The sequence below is a fragment of the Spodoptera frugiperda genome, chromosome 19 (assembly GCF_023101765.2).
Source record: "Spodoptera frugiperda isolate SF20-4 chromosome 19, AGI-APGP_CSIRO_Sfru_2.0, whole genome shotgun sequence".
Classification (NCBI taxonomy): domain Eukaryota; kingdom Metazoa; phylum Arthropoda; class Insecta; order Lepidoptera; family Noctuidae; genus Spodoptera; species Spodoptera frugiperda.
Window position 1 is genome coordinate 7,911,982 of NC_064230.1, and position 13,835 is coordinate 7,925,816.

General features: G+C 40.6%; 1 protein-coding gene across 1 annotated transcript in view; it reads left to right on the top strand.

Moving 5' to 3' along the window:
* LOC118280924 (uncharacterized) overlaps nt 1-13,835 on the top strand; it is a 59,806-nt gene that overhangs the window by 13,670 nt on the left and 32,301 nt on the right. Inside the window, 13 exon segments of the mRNA XM_035601328.2 lie at nt 311-377; nt 833-983; nt 2,558-2,642; nt 3,311-3,346; nt 3,702-3,780; nt 4,523-4,590; nt 5,131-5,228; nt 5,913-6,017; nt 7,064-7,349; nt 8,209-8,329; nt 9,258-9,383; nt 9,969-10,063; nt 10,773-13,690. Coding sequence (XP_035457221.2) covers nt 311-377; nt 833-983; nt 2,558-2,642; nt 3,311-3,346; nt 3,702-3,780; nt 4,523-4,590; nt 5,131-5,228; nt 5,913-6,017; nt 7,064-7,349; nt 8,209-8,329; nt 9,258-9,383; nt 9,969-10,063; nt 10,773-13,690 — 4,235 coding nt within the window.

Genomic DNA, 13,835 nt, shown 5'->3' on the forward strand with positions numbered 1-13,835 from the left:
GTACCGAGGTATTTACTCGGCAAGGTCGAATGTGAGATCTCTTGAGTTAAAAAGTTTCTCAGGCACGCAGATCCCAAAATCTTCACCGAACACGTTATACCTAGTACATACCCAGGCAGAAGTGAGGTTACCGGAGGCCTAATTACCTCCCTTCCCAATCTTCCCAATCCCCAATTCCCCAACAATCCTTAAGTTCCTAACCCCCCAAAAAGCCTGCAACACACTTGTAACACCACTGGCCTTTCACTGTCTGCTCGTCTACCAGCTTATAGAAACTAAGTGATTAATGTTTCATTGTGTGTTGTTCCAGGAACGCTGGCGAGAGGTTTTACAAGATATTGGAGAACTTCAAGGCAGCTTCTACTATCACGTTCAAGGTAAGTTTATACTGAATGTTCAGTACCATTCATTATGAGCCTATAATTGGCCACTGCTGACCAAAGGTACACTGACAAAAAGTAATCTATGGCTCAGTTTACCCCTTTAGCTATCTTCGTTTAAAGAAATTACGTCAATTCGTTGCTCTGTTTGGCTGTGAAAGACAGGCAAATAAACAGACATATTTAGTTCGATTCACTGAAAAGTTATTATAAATCGTTCTATATTCATATGCTTGCTTATAGCTTGTTATATACGGACTTCGCAGAGCCTGTTATACAGAGTGTTGATACTTATTATACAGACTGTTGTGCGATGTATACAAGTGTACTTTTCTGAATACTCAGTTTATAATTTTATAGGATTTATAATTAACATACTGTACCTAACAGGATATTGTTTTTTTCCCATAAATAGCCAAACTAACTGTTATATATGTATTGTCCGTATACAGGTGGAGATGTGGTCGGGCGGCGGTGCGGGCGGCGTGGCGGCGTGGGTCCGCGCGGCGCGGGCTCGCCTGGCGCGCTCCCTGCGGCCGCAGCACCGCGCCGACACGGCCGACCGACTGCGACACGTGCGGGACCGGACCACGCCCGCGGACCGTACGTATACACTACTGACAATTTTTTTTTGTTTTTTTTTGAGGGGGGAAAATCATCCAATGACTTCTCTCACCTTGGGCGAGGCGAGAGGGAGTGTCAGACTCTTACTGACTAAAAACCACCCCGTTCCTTCTCCTGCTTTCCGAACCGGAGCCCCGGTAAACCCGCTAGGTAGTCCACAGCTCCGGATCAGGCGTCAGCCCTACTGGGCCCCATCTGTGATGGTCTGATGACTCTTTGAAGCGCGCGCGGAACGCTACACACTACTGACACTACACTACTAATGCAATCATGACATACAACAAACATCAGACTCTAACTAATATAAAAAAAATGTTTTAATTTTTTCTCAAACATTGTCATGCATACACGTGATTGAGACGCCCCCAGTAAGTTATAAAAATATTTGTGATGGGGTCGCCTCGCAACTTCCCTCACTTACTTACTAATTTTACAATGTTGAGTAGAGTCCAGTATAATAAAGAAATAAGGTGAATGATTTTAGAACAGAGAATTCAGCGGCTCGGTTAGTGTGCGTGTAATATGAATCTTTTTTTTTTCGTCGACTTATTTTATTATCCAGACTTGGACATTACGGGCACGTAATGCCACTGTGCAATGTACACCATTTGTGTTATAAGTCCCATGTAATAAGGACTTAATCTTTTACTAAATTTCGGGCACAATTCCAGACTCCATGCTACTACTGAGAAATATTCGAAAATCCGAAAAAGCCCTAGCCTGGCAATCGCACTTGCAACCTCACGACCAACGAGGCAGTCTACAAATCTCTCCGATTAACACGATTTTTTTAAACAGCAGTCCCTAACCCACTTAAATAAATGGGACAATTATGACAAATTATTTTATACAGTACAGGCGAGATTAGTAGCCCAGTAGTGGACTATTTAATTTTGTCAATATTTTATATCATTGATTTACCGCCGTAGTCAGAATCATCCTCATACATTGAGTTTTCTACTCTCTCTGTAGACAAGAACTAAAGTGGCATTTGGCTAGAGGCTCCAATACTTATGCGACGTCCTGCATGAGCGATCTAGACGCGAAGGCAATGCGTTACGGCGATATAACGCGATCAATTGACTTGATATTTTCGCGTGAACTGGACGCGGTGCCGTCACATGTTTGTATATAATGTAATAAACGTAGGACGTCGCGTTAATGTCGATATAAACTACTGCTATTTCCAATGACGATCCTTCCTTGTTAAGATGAAGTAATGAAAATATATACGACTGCACGGTTGGTGCGGTGGCTGAGCAACAGGCTGCCGCGTAACGTGAAACGGATACGATTCCCACACAGAGCAACTCTTTGTGTGACCCAAATATGGTTTTTCCGGGTCTGGGTGTCATGTGTATGTAAACTTGTATGTTTGTAAACGCACCCACGACACAGGAGAAAATCCTAATGTGGGGCAACGTTTTTAAAAAGCAGCCAGTTGCCCATCTGACCGTACAGTTAAGTCAGTTAAGTCATCATCAATCAGTATTGATGATAATTTTCTCATAAAACTCAATGAAGTAATGTAAGTATATGTTGTGTTGTTCCAGTGTCGGCGTGGGCGGGGTACAAGCACAGCTGCGACTGCCTCACGCCGCGGACGCTCTGTGCCCAGCAGAGGAAACAGTTGCTCAGGTATGTAGGGAGTATACCTTCGTAGAATTACTGTACCCTTAGTACGAGTTTGCTTTACATTGAACGAAAATAAAATGAGAGCGCGATTGGCGCTCTTATTGGTTGGCTCTCGTTTCGATTACTTTGAACGTAAAGCAAACTCATACTAAAAACTGTTTTGTAAAACCGAGTTTTAATATTACATCTTTTTTCGATTTTGTGGTGTAATAGCAGACTTGGGTAGTTAATTGCGTCTATTATGACATAAAAACATATATACATTACTAGCTACTTCCGCGCTGTTTCACCCGATCTGCTTGGCTCCTATTGGTCATAGCGTGATGTTTTATAGCCTATAGCCTTCCTCGATAAATGCACTATTCAACACAAAAAGAATATTTCAAATCGGACCAGTAGTTCCGGAGATTAGCGCGTTCAAACAAACAAACAATCAAACAAACTCTTCAGCTTTATAATATTAGTATAGATATTGTGTACTTACATATCATAATCATTAATATACTTAACATCGTACATATTGGCTTACTCACGTAACTGTTTGACAAGGAACTCGACCCATTTCCGCGACACACGACGCGACGACTGTGAGACACCCGATAACATAATAAATTAATTTAGTACGTCTCACGAAAGTTATAACAAAATTAATTGTATGTCTTTTGTTACAGCGGTCTATGGGGTCGACCTAGATTCTGTACTACCATGTAAGTAAAAACTATATACTTTTATGGTATAAGACGGTAAATGTGCAGACAGATGATCATCAGATAAGCAATCGCAGCCGCCCATGGACACTTGAAACATCAGAGGCGTTACAAGTGCGTTGCCTTTTGGGTGAAGAATTTAAGGGTTGTTGGGGAATCGGGGCTAATAATATTTTCTGATTTATTTCGTTGCGGGATCCAAGACAGTCATTCATGTCCCTGGGACGTTGGACTTCAGTGTTCCGGTGTTTACATGGTTGTATCTACTGTAGATCCTGGTGTATACAGGAGTTGCAGCGGTAAGGGAGGTTGTGGCGAGCTAGGCATTAAAAAAAAAAATGTATTTATTTTCCAGAATCTCATTTTTCGGTACGATCGAGGGTGCGATCGAATTCAACGGGACGGAAATCGAAACGCGAGCCGACGGTGATAAGGTAACTTCAGTTTTATTATTTTAAGCTAATTTTGTAACTAAAGGAAAATATCCAAAAGTGTATGGTTCAAAGACCTAAAATTCGATTTAAATCATTTATATGTGGCAAAGAGTGACAAACATATTATTATATCCTAAAACCAAAAGTTTATTATGGCCTAGCCTTATATAATACGATCTCCGGCCACCGTAAGTGCGGGTCTGTAAGGCGAACAAGGGTAGCTCACCGCCCGAACAGAACCAGACCACTGCTGCAAAGAGCCATCAGACCACAACAGATGGGAGTAGGAACGGGGTGGTTTTTATTCAGTAAGAGTCTGACACTCCCTCTCGCCTCGCCCAAGGCGGGAGAAGTCATTTGATAATTTTCACCCCTCAAAAAAGTCTTAGTTTGTGTGAACATAAACATTGTTCAATTCAAATTGTGTAAAAGTTTATCATAAGATCAGGGGGTCTACTCTAATTCAACTAAAAACAAAGTTTCGTCCGAAACTTCGCAGATTTCATACTACAATTCCATTTATTGCGAACTTTCGTAAACAAGAATGAACGAATGAAAAGAAGATAAATAAATAGGTTTTGATATGAAATCAAATATAAAACGTTGTTTCAACTAATTCTATTAGTAGATCAATAAAACCTACGGCCGAAGATTACGAAACTTCGGATTCGAGAACTGGAGTAGGTCCCCAGGCATACTGAAGAGTTTCGTATTAATTTGAGTATGAATTAATTTCCTGCAGCCTCCGAACGAGCAAGAATCCGAGACGACGAGTAGAGAGCTACAGCAGGGAGATGGAACGGGTGCCAAGTGAGTATACTGTTATACTAGTACTCCGCTCACGGCTTCGTGCGCGCTTTTTTAAATGGGAGGGGGAGGACACGATTTTTTGTTTTACAAATAGTCCACATAGGTACCAAGTTTTAGCTTTCTGTCTTGGAAATTGCGGTATCTTTTATACAAATTAAAAATGGGGGGGGGGGGCTTTTAGAAAAGTGCTCGTTCTTGTCCATAGGACACTTTGGGACGAGCAAATAGAGCAACACTGACCGAAAAACAGATTTTTTTTATATTGATTTGACGTCCAAAAGTATGTTCCCGGTCTATTTAAAGCACATAATTTAGATTTTTACTTTGAGACTGCAAATGTTATTTCGTTATGTTGTCCTTAAGTTTATTTTCTTTTTCTATCCCTTTGACTGAATATTGGTGTACATTGTTCTCACAAGAATTGTATTGTGAATCTGATTGAAAATAACCTATGGAGTTTCTTGCTCGTTCTTCTCCATAGGAATCTAGCACTCGTCTCTTGCTCTGACGTTCACTTATACTTTGACTTATTTGTCCCAGGCCTCCGGAGGAAGGCCCCGACGACATCGAGAGTATGGGCAGCGCGGAGAGCCACGCCTCGCACGATACGGGGGACGAGGCTGATACTGGAGATGGGGGTATGTAGCTGTCTTTATCTTAACTGTACCCCTAGTATGAGTTGTCTTTACTTTACGTATCGAGATCGTTAAGCCGGTAAACGAGCAGACGGATCACCTGATGGTAAGCAAACGCCGCTGCCCGTGGATACCCGAAACACTAGAGGCCGGCCTTTTGGAGTTTAAGATTTTCAGGGCTGTTGTTCTACGTGGAGGACCAAGGGGGAGGCCTTTGTTCAGGAGTGGACGTCTCTCGGCTGATGATGATGATGATGATGATGGGAAACGAAGATTGGGAAGGGGTAATTAGTAATTGGGCCTCCGGTAACCTCACGCATACAACGCAAGCGTTGTTTCACGTCGCTTTTCTGTTCGGCCGTGGTATCACTCCGGTCGAGCCGGCGCAACAGTGCCGAAGTATGGCGAGCCCACATTTGAACTTCCATTTTGGTCGGATAAAGTTCTAATAAGATTATAATTGTTGTTTAATTCGTCACAATGAAACAAAACTATGTAGTATGGAGTTAAAGAAATTGGTCAATAATGTCCAAATACTCAAACGCTACTCAATTTTAAGACGCTCTCAAATGTAGTTCTGTCCCTATCAATTCAGAGATAGCACGATATTTAAGTACAAGTTAAAATTGAGTAGTGTTTGAGTATTCGGGCGTAAGAGGGTCAACTTATCCCTCCTTACGTGAGCAGCGTCGAGTGTGTGCGAGGGCGGCGAGTGCGCGGCGGGCGAGCTGGGCGGCGCGGACCCCGCCGACAAGGACTCCGACTCCAACCCCACCTGCGACCTGGACGACTGTGAGTACTACACCCTCCCACCACATTACATATTTATTCAATAGCTAGGTAAGTTACAGGTACATATTTATTCAATAGCTAGGTACACCTGTTTGTTTGGGTAAAATTTAGTAATTGGCATTTTAAGGTACGCGTCCACACGCCCGCATCGTACGTATCGCACGCAACGGATTTTAGTTAGTCTTGTATAGAAACTCATACAACTGCGTCCACTGATCCGCATCGTACGGACCGCATCATCGGCAATGCCTACAAGCGATGCGTACTGATGACGTCATACGGAATGCCAATGCTAAAAATCCGAGTGAAAGTAATATCGGCAATCCGATCGTTGGATTGCCGACGTAGTCTGAAAAATTAATCCGTTTGATGCGATCCGTGCGATCCGTCCGATGCGTACGATGCGGGGCTGTGGACACTCACCTTTAAACTCCTTCTAGATGACCATAACTTGGTACAAGTTTGCTTTACATTAAACGAATACGAAACGAGCTTGTTCGTCGCTCTGATTGGTTGGTTTATTCGCGCCGGCCAATCAGAGCGCCGAACGCACTCTCAGTGCGTTTTCGTTCAAAGTAAAGCAAACCCGTTGTAAGATACCATGAGTTTGAAATTATTATTATTTATCGATAGTTGCTAGCGACGACGTACATTTTTTGTATGGCAAATTTTACAACGCCTGGGTGATTTTTCAAAAAAAATCACAAAATGTTAACGGCGTCATTATCCTCAACCAAAAGTTAACAATTCTGCCGATTCAAACACAAAATTTGGTTTCAATAAATTAAGCCGTGACACTGCTCTCAACCAATCCAATAAAAATAAGCTACCACGGTGCTTAATAACGCGTGAGATTAATGATTTAAAAGTTAAAGTTTTTTGAAAAATCACCCGCCTATACCGGTCACTTCTGCCATACAAAAAATTTACAGCTTCGCTATCGAGTATCGACAAAAACTATTGTAGTAAAGTCATGGTTGACGTACAGTACATACTCTTTCAATATTATTCAAGTCATACGTAACAAATCCTCTTCTCAATTCCAGTATCAGAATCGGACGCGAACTCCCTAGGACTATCAACATCATCATCCTTAGACTCAGCATCAGAACTGCTCCTGGCTGCAGCAGCTGCAGTCGAATCCCGATCCCGGTCGGGCTCGGGATCCGGATCTGGGTCCGGGTCCGGTGGCGACGCGGCCCCGGCGCAGCTGTGTAGGACCGTGAGACACTTGATGCGGTCCATAGCGTCTATTGAAAGGTTGATGGATCGCGTTTTGAAGCACTGTGACGATTGGCCCGCACCGCCTACGAGGAATGATCATGAGGCCAGGTATTTCTATGTTTTTTTTTTATGTTTTTGTAATGGCTGTTGTGAGATATAAATGATATAATGTAAATTAACTAAAAATCGTCTATTTTAATGCATTATCGACCAAATTTACTTTTTTTCTAGCTTATTTGGTCGATGATGCACGCGAATTTTCTAACTATCACGGTTCAAACTCAGTTACAAATCACTGGATCCGGATGAACTGAAAATTTCGGTTCTGGATTTGGTTGCATCCTCGATTCTTCGGTTACAAATTTGGTTCTGATTATAGACACGGACTTAGTTTTGGAACGTGTTTGGTTTCGAAATTGGTTTTCTGGATTCGAATTTGATGTAGACGCATTCTTTTGCATGCTACAAAGACACATTATTTAACTGACTTCCCAAAAAAGAAAAGGGTAGATGACTAATTTTTATTTCAATGTCCGTCTTGTAGATTATTTTAAAACATTAGACGCGTAATTTTTATTTTCTTACGGAAACAAATACTTTCGAATATATTATATCGATTTTAAATATCGCGTGACGTCACTTCTACGTACATTTTATACGTAGAAATGACGTATTACTCCCACTCCTAAACTTTGATTCGTTCTATCTAAGTATTGTTATCTTATATGACGATATAAAAAAATACGTGTCTAATATATTTTCATTACCTAACTGATGGACTAAATAAATTTTTAATTTTCATACCCCGTCATCATCCTTGTTCCATAACATGATCATGGGGTCATTTATCCACTTTTCACTAGTTTTAACTTGATACAAACAATGTATATTTCATCAGGTATGTTTTTTTTATATGTATTTATTGTATTTATACTGATTATTAAAATTAATGTTTTATTCTTTACAGGAAACGCGTGGACATGGGTCTGTCGGAGGTGGACCGCAAGCTGATGGCGATGTACCGCCGGCTGCCCGAAGTGCATCGCCGGCAGCTGCAGGTCTATAGGAAACAAAAGAAATTGTCCACCGTAAGTATTGTGTCATATCATCATACATCTATTATATAAAAATAAGTCGGGTTTTCCTTCCTGACGCTATAACTCCAGAACGCACGAACCGATTTCCACGGTTTTGCATTCGTTGGAAAGGTCTCGGGCACCGTGAGGTTTATAGCAAAAAAAAATTAGGAAAAAAGACATGGTGGCGAAACGGAGTTCGCCGGGTTTGCTAGTTATCTATAATACAATACGGGTTTTCCTTCCTGACGCTATAACTCCAGAAAGCAAGAACCGATTTCCACGGTTTTGCATTCGTTGGAAATGCCTCGGGCTCCGTGAGGTTGATAGCAAAGGTTTATAGAAAATTTAGGAGAAATTCAAGAGAAAAGCAGGAAAACAGGGAAAATCGTTGATGGCAAACCGGAGTTCGCCGGGTCCGCTAGTACATTATACATTATCATACATATTTATCATTGGACAAACGTCGACCCATCAAATATAAAAAAAAATTAACAGCCTATAAGTGGCCACTGCTGACCAAATACTGAAGAGGGGATCAGACAGAAGATCCTCTTTGCAGTCTGCCGCATTCACCTTTATAGGGTTTGAGTTTAAAAAGTTTGAGCATTAATGTTCAAACCTTCTCCGTGTGGGTCAGTCCTAGTGGGGCCGCGTTTTATTGCATTAAGTGTTGGTATTCCCTCTCCCCTTATAAAGGGGGATACCGTCTGCAGACTGAAAGGGGATCTTTTGTATAAGGACGATGCTTATGATAAAAATAGAAGGCTTAATCGTTTCCGCGTTCATTTCTTAAAATACTGTTCATTAAAAATCATCCAATGGCGTCTCCCGCTTTGATTGCACCATGAGAGACTTACAGACTTAAACTTGGTAGGCTGTCCACAGCTCTGTAGTTTTGAATGTAAGTGAATAACTAAAGTACCCCCCTCCCCCCTAGGTATGCATGCAGCTAGTGGGGGGCCTGGCGCCGGCGCCCCCTCCGCCCGGGTCCCCGCCGCCCGCGGCGCCCCCGCAGGCGTGTCGCGCGCTCTGTCCCGAGTACCATCTGCAGAGGTTCAAAGAGGTCAGTATAACACCATACTGTTCGAATATAGTAAAAATATATATATATTAGTATGTATATGTATCATGCCAATCTAGTTACTTCCGCTGCTCGGCTCCTATTGATCGCAGCGTGATGTTTTATAACCTATAGTCTTCTTCGATAACTGAATTAAAGAATTATTTAATTCCATTGAGTAGTAACGTATTGTGACGCCTTTTTCTCCCCGAAGGGCAAGGCAGAGACGCATATTACGGTACTTAATACCACTATACAATGTACACCAACTTTTCACCATTTGCGTTATAAGTCCCATGTAATAGGGGGTGAGCATATTGCCCTATACCGGACTCAATTCCAGACTCCGTTCTACCACTGAAAAATACTCTGGGAATCAACAAAAACAGGCATTGTTAATATTACATATTATATTTGATTTTGATTTTGACTAGATTTGGTCTCACAAAGTTGATGTAAGATTTCTGAAATGCAAAGAAATTATAGAACACCAAATTGGTTGAGAAAGGCTTAAGATGATCTTGATGTGAAGAGGGTGAGTCTATTACCGTACATGAAATAATATATAATATAATGCTTTCTTTGTAGGTCCGTCGTAAAGTAATGCACATGCGCGACCAACAACTCTACTACCACAGGCTACGGATGTGGCTTGAGGATCAGCTCAGGCAGGAGAGGGAGAGGTCAGTGTACCTGTTACATGGTTATATATTTTTTGATCACATTAGTATTACAATTTTATTATAATACGTCTTTACCTTAACCTTCGTATTAACAATACTATAGGGTAGATGACAAATTGTTATTTTAATTATTAGGTTATTGGCTTACTCACGTAACTTTTTGACGAGGAACTCGACTAGTTTAGACAGTAGCAACGACAGTCGCCGCGTCGTGTGTCGCGAAATGCTGCTCATGAATAAGAGCCTCTAGCATGGCTTGAAACTAGTCGAGTTAGTCGGCAAACAGTTACGTGAGTAAACCGATAATACAATAATTAATTTAGTATGGCTCACGAAAGTTATATTCAAATTTTTATTTTAATGTCCGTCTTGTAGATTATTTTAAAACATTACACACGTATTTTTATTTTCTTACGGAAACAAATACTTTTGAAGATATATCATTTTTAAATATCGCGTGACGTCACTTCTACGTACGTTTTATACGTATGTGCTCCCACTCCTAAACTTTGATTCGTTTTATCCAAGTATCGTTATCTTATACGACAAAATAAAAAAAATACGTGTCTAATATTTTTTCATTACCTAACTGACGGACTAAATAGATTTGTAATTTTCATACCTCGTCATCTTCCCTATTCCATTTTCCCACCAGTTTTAACTTGATAGAAAACAAACAATTTACATGTCATATATTTCACTCCAACAGCCTCCCAGAATCGAACGTCACCCTAATCGAAGACCTTCCCCGTCGTAAAAGGAGAACAGCGAGCCCAAAAGTCCCGCGCCTCACGACAGGCTCAAAGAGGAAACTCAAGCCAGTCTCACCATCCATTAGCAAGCCTCACAAAATCCTACAAATGCTTAAACATAAGGCACCAGCGCAAACCACGCATTTACTAACAGACATCAAAACTGATCAAAAAATAGAAGTAGACCCACCAGAAGCGTTCCCTCTAGAAAGAGAAGACAATATAAGTGATACGGAAACTATCGTTGGCGAGAAAGAGACAGTAGATATGTGTAAGGAGATGAAAGAGTGTCTAGCCAAGTTCTCCAATTTTGGTTTAACGAATGATGGTGGTGAGGAGTTTCAAGTTCAAGTTGAGAATAAGTATCCGGAGTCTGTCAGTCCACCGTTGCAGGAAATGTCTCCGACTACTCCTGAACCGATGCCTGTGTATTCTTCTAAACCAAATCAGCGGTTACTATCAGTCAATAAGTTCTTGAAGAAAGATGAGAAGGCAGATTTCAATCAACCGATTTCAACTGAAGTGTTAAATATACCTCTGAACGCTCGTAGGACTCCGATCTTAGTGAAAGATGAGAAAGAATCTCTGACTGAGCCGTTAGATAATGAGAAAGATCCTAATGTTTACAAATATGTCTCGTTCGGGCTGGAAATTAAGAAAGCTATGGAAGAATGTCAGAATATTATTAATTCTTATAACAGTATCAAAGATGGACGCAAAGAAGATGACAATCAGCTTTCTCTAGAACAGATATGTGAAGTTATGATGACACTAGACAAGAATTCAGCTGAATTCCTAGACAAAATTGACACTGAAGAATCTATAGACTTGAATTCAGCTAACACTAAGTTGGTAGAACTTGTCGAAAATATGCCTCAAATACTAGCTAACATGCCGGAGATAGCTTCAAAACTATCGGAGTTTGCGAACGCGTCGTTTGAGTTACCGGAATTTGCATCTATTATGAGCAATCTACCCGAAGTTAATAACGAAGCCCAGTTAACACCGGAGACGTTGAAACAAATACGTGAGTTAAAGCTAAATAAATCTAGGGATTATGTTAAAGTAACTAAGAATACAGCAAAAAGGAAAACACAGCGTAGAATTAAGAGTAATTTCGAATCTAATGATGTTATTGGTACTATGACTTTTGAGTTAGATAATAGAGACATAGTAGAGCTCTTAAAAGACGAAAAAGATCTTCAAGCTCTAATGAAGAATAAAAATAAGGATGATTTCAAAGATCTACTCTTCTCAATCTCCGCTCAAGTTGTCATTAACAAAGTTTTTGAATATCTAAAGCAAAATAAGAGTCCGATGTTAGAAAAGTGCATGGATGAAGAAAAAGACTTATTCTCTTTACCAAAAAGCAGTTTGAACTCAGAAATGTATTCTAAAGCGTCTACGTTATTCGATAATTCTGTCAAAGATGCCTTGAGTATGGAAGAGTTGAGGGACTTAGTCAAATCAAGGTTTAATTCGTGGAAACATTACGTTTCTTCTAAATTCAAGGGGATACCAGTTGAAATACTAGAGAATGAGATAGAAGCTATGCTAGATAAGTTTTACAGTTACATTCAAGACTTAGCTGGTAAGAATTATGCTCCAGACTTCGATAGAATGGCTGCCAAATTTGAAGAATTGAGGAAACACCATGAAACACACAGAGATTCTGACTCCGATTCTCGAGAGACGGTCAAACAGATTCTTCTAACGACGTCTGTAGGCAATACTATTGATATCCTCATGATGAAATTCCCAAAATTAAACCATGAAAAGAAAGAGCTAGTGAAAGGTTTAAATTTTAAATATATGAGCGTTTTGCGGCGTTGCTGCGAGTCTCAGCCGTTAGCTAACTGGATTTTGACCGACCCAGAAACAGCTATTAATGTGATACAAGAACTTATGGAGTTTCAAGTGAAAAAACCGGAGAATGTTCCAGATTTTTCTAGTATGTCGAGTGATAAGAAAAGGGATTACTTTATAGAGAGATTGCGCGATGTTAATAAGCAATATCTTGAGACGTTACCTAAGAAAAATCTGTCGGGAGACGAATGGCTAGTCATGTTATATAAACTAGAACAGTATGAAGAGAAATTAAAAGAGAATTTCAATAAAGCGACCCCACAACCGGTTAAGACGACTCAGAACGCCAGCGAGGCGGAAATCTTGGCAGCTAAAGGTCTAAGCAAGATCATAGGTAAAGCTAGTATACGTGTGGTTAAAAAAACCGAGCAACCACCAAAGAAGAAAGAAGAACCAGTAAAGACTAATGAGACTGACGAGAAAAAATGTAAGAATGACGCGTTATTAGCAAAATGCGAAGCTATTTTAACTTCTAAGGGCGAGAAATCTTTATTAGACAGCTTTTACACGATCAAATCATACATTACTCAAGGCTTACCAGTCCCTGAGACGTATAAGAAACATGTCATATCAATCTGCTCTTCAATCGACGCGAAGCTATTAGACGAAGATGTAGAAGAATTAAAATCGGATACGACAGAAGATAGCAAAGAAAAACCGCCTCTATCGCCCCAAAATCATGAGAATTTGGCGAAATATTCCGCTCAAGCGCTCCGTAATGCTAAACAGACTTTGAATGCGGTTGCTTTTAAGAATATTAATAGGAATGGGCAGAGTAAGTCGGAAAGTGATGTCTGTGATACTCCCAAGAGTGATTGTAAGTGGACAAATGATTGTATGTGTAACTCCTGTAAGGATACTGATTCTGTGTGCGTGGGAGATGCAGTGAAGAACTGCTATGATGATAAGAAAATAGAGAAAAAGAAAGAGGTTAAGAAGCCCGTCGCTAAGCCGAAGCCTGTGGCCAAAGCGTGTGAGAATGTCAATCATCAGCAGCATGTTTGTAAAGGTGAGTCTTTAAAATTACATACTAAATATTGATGCCCGAAAATGTAATCAGGGGGCTTACTCTAATTCAACGAAAAACGAAGTTTCGTCCGAAACTTCGCAGATTGCATACTACAATTCTATTTATTGCGAACTTTTGTGAACAA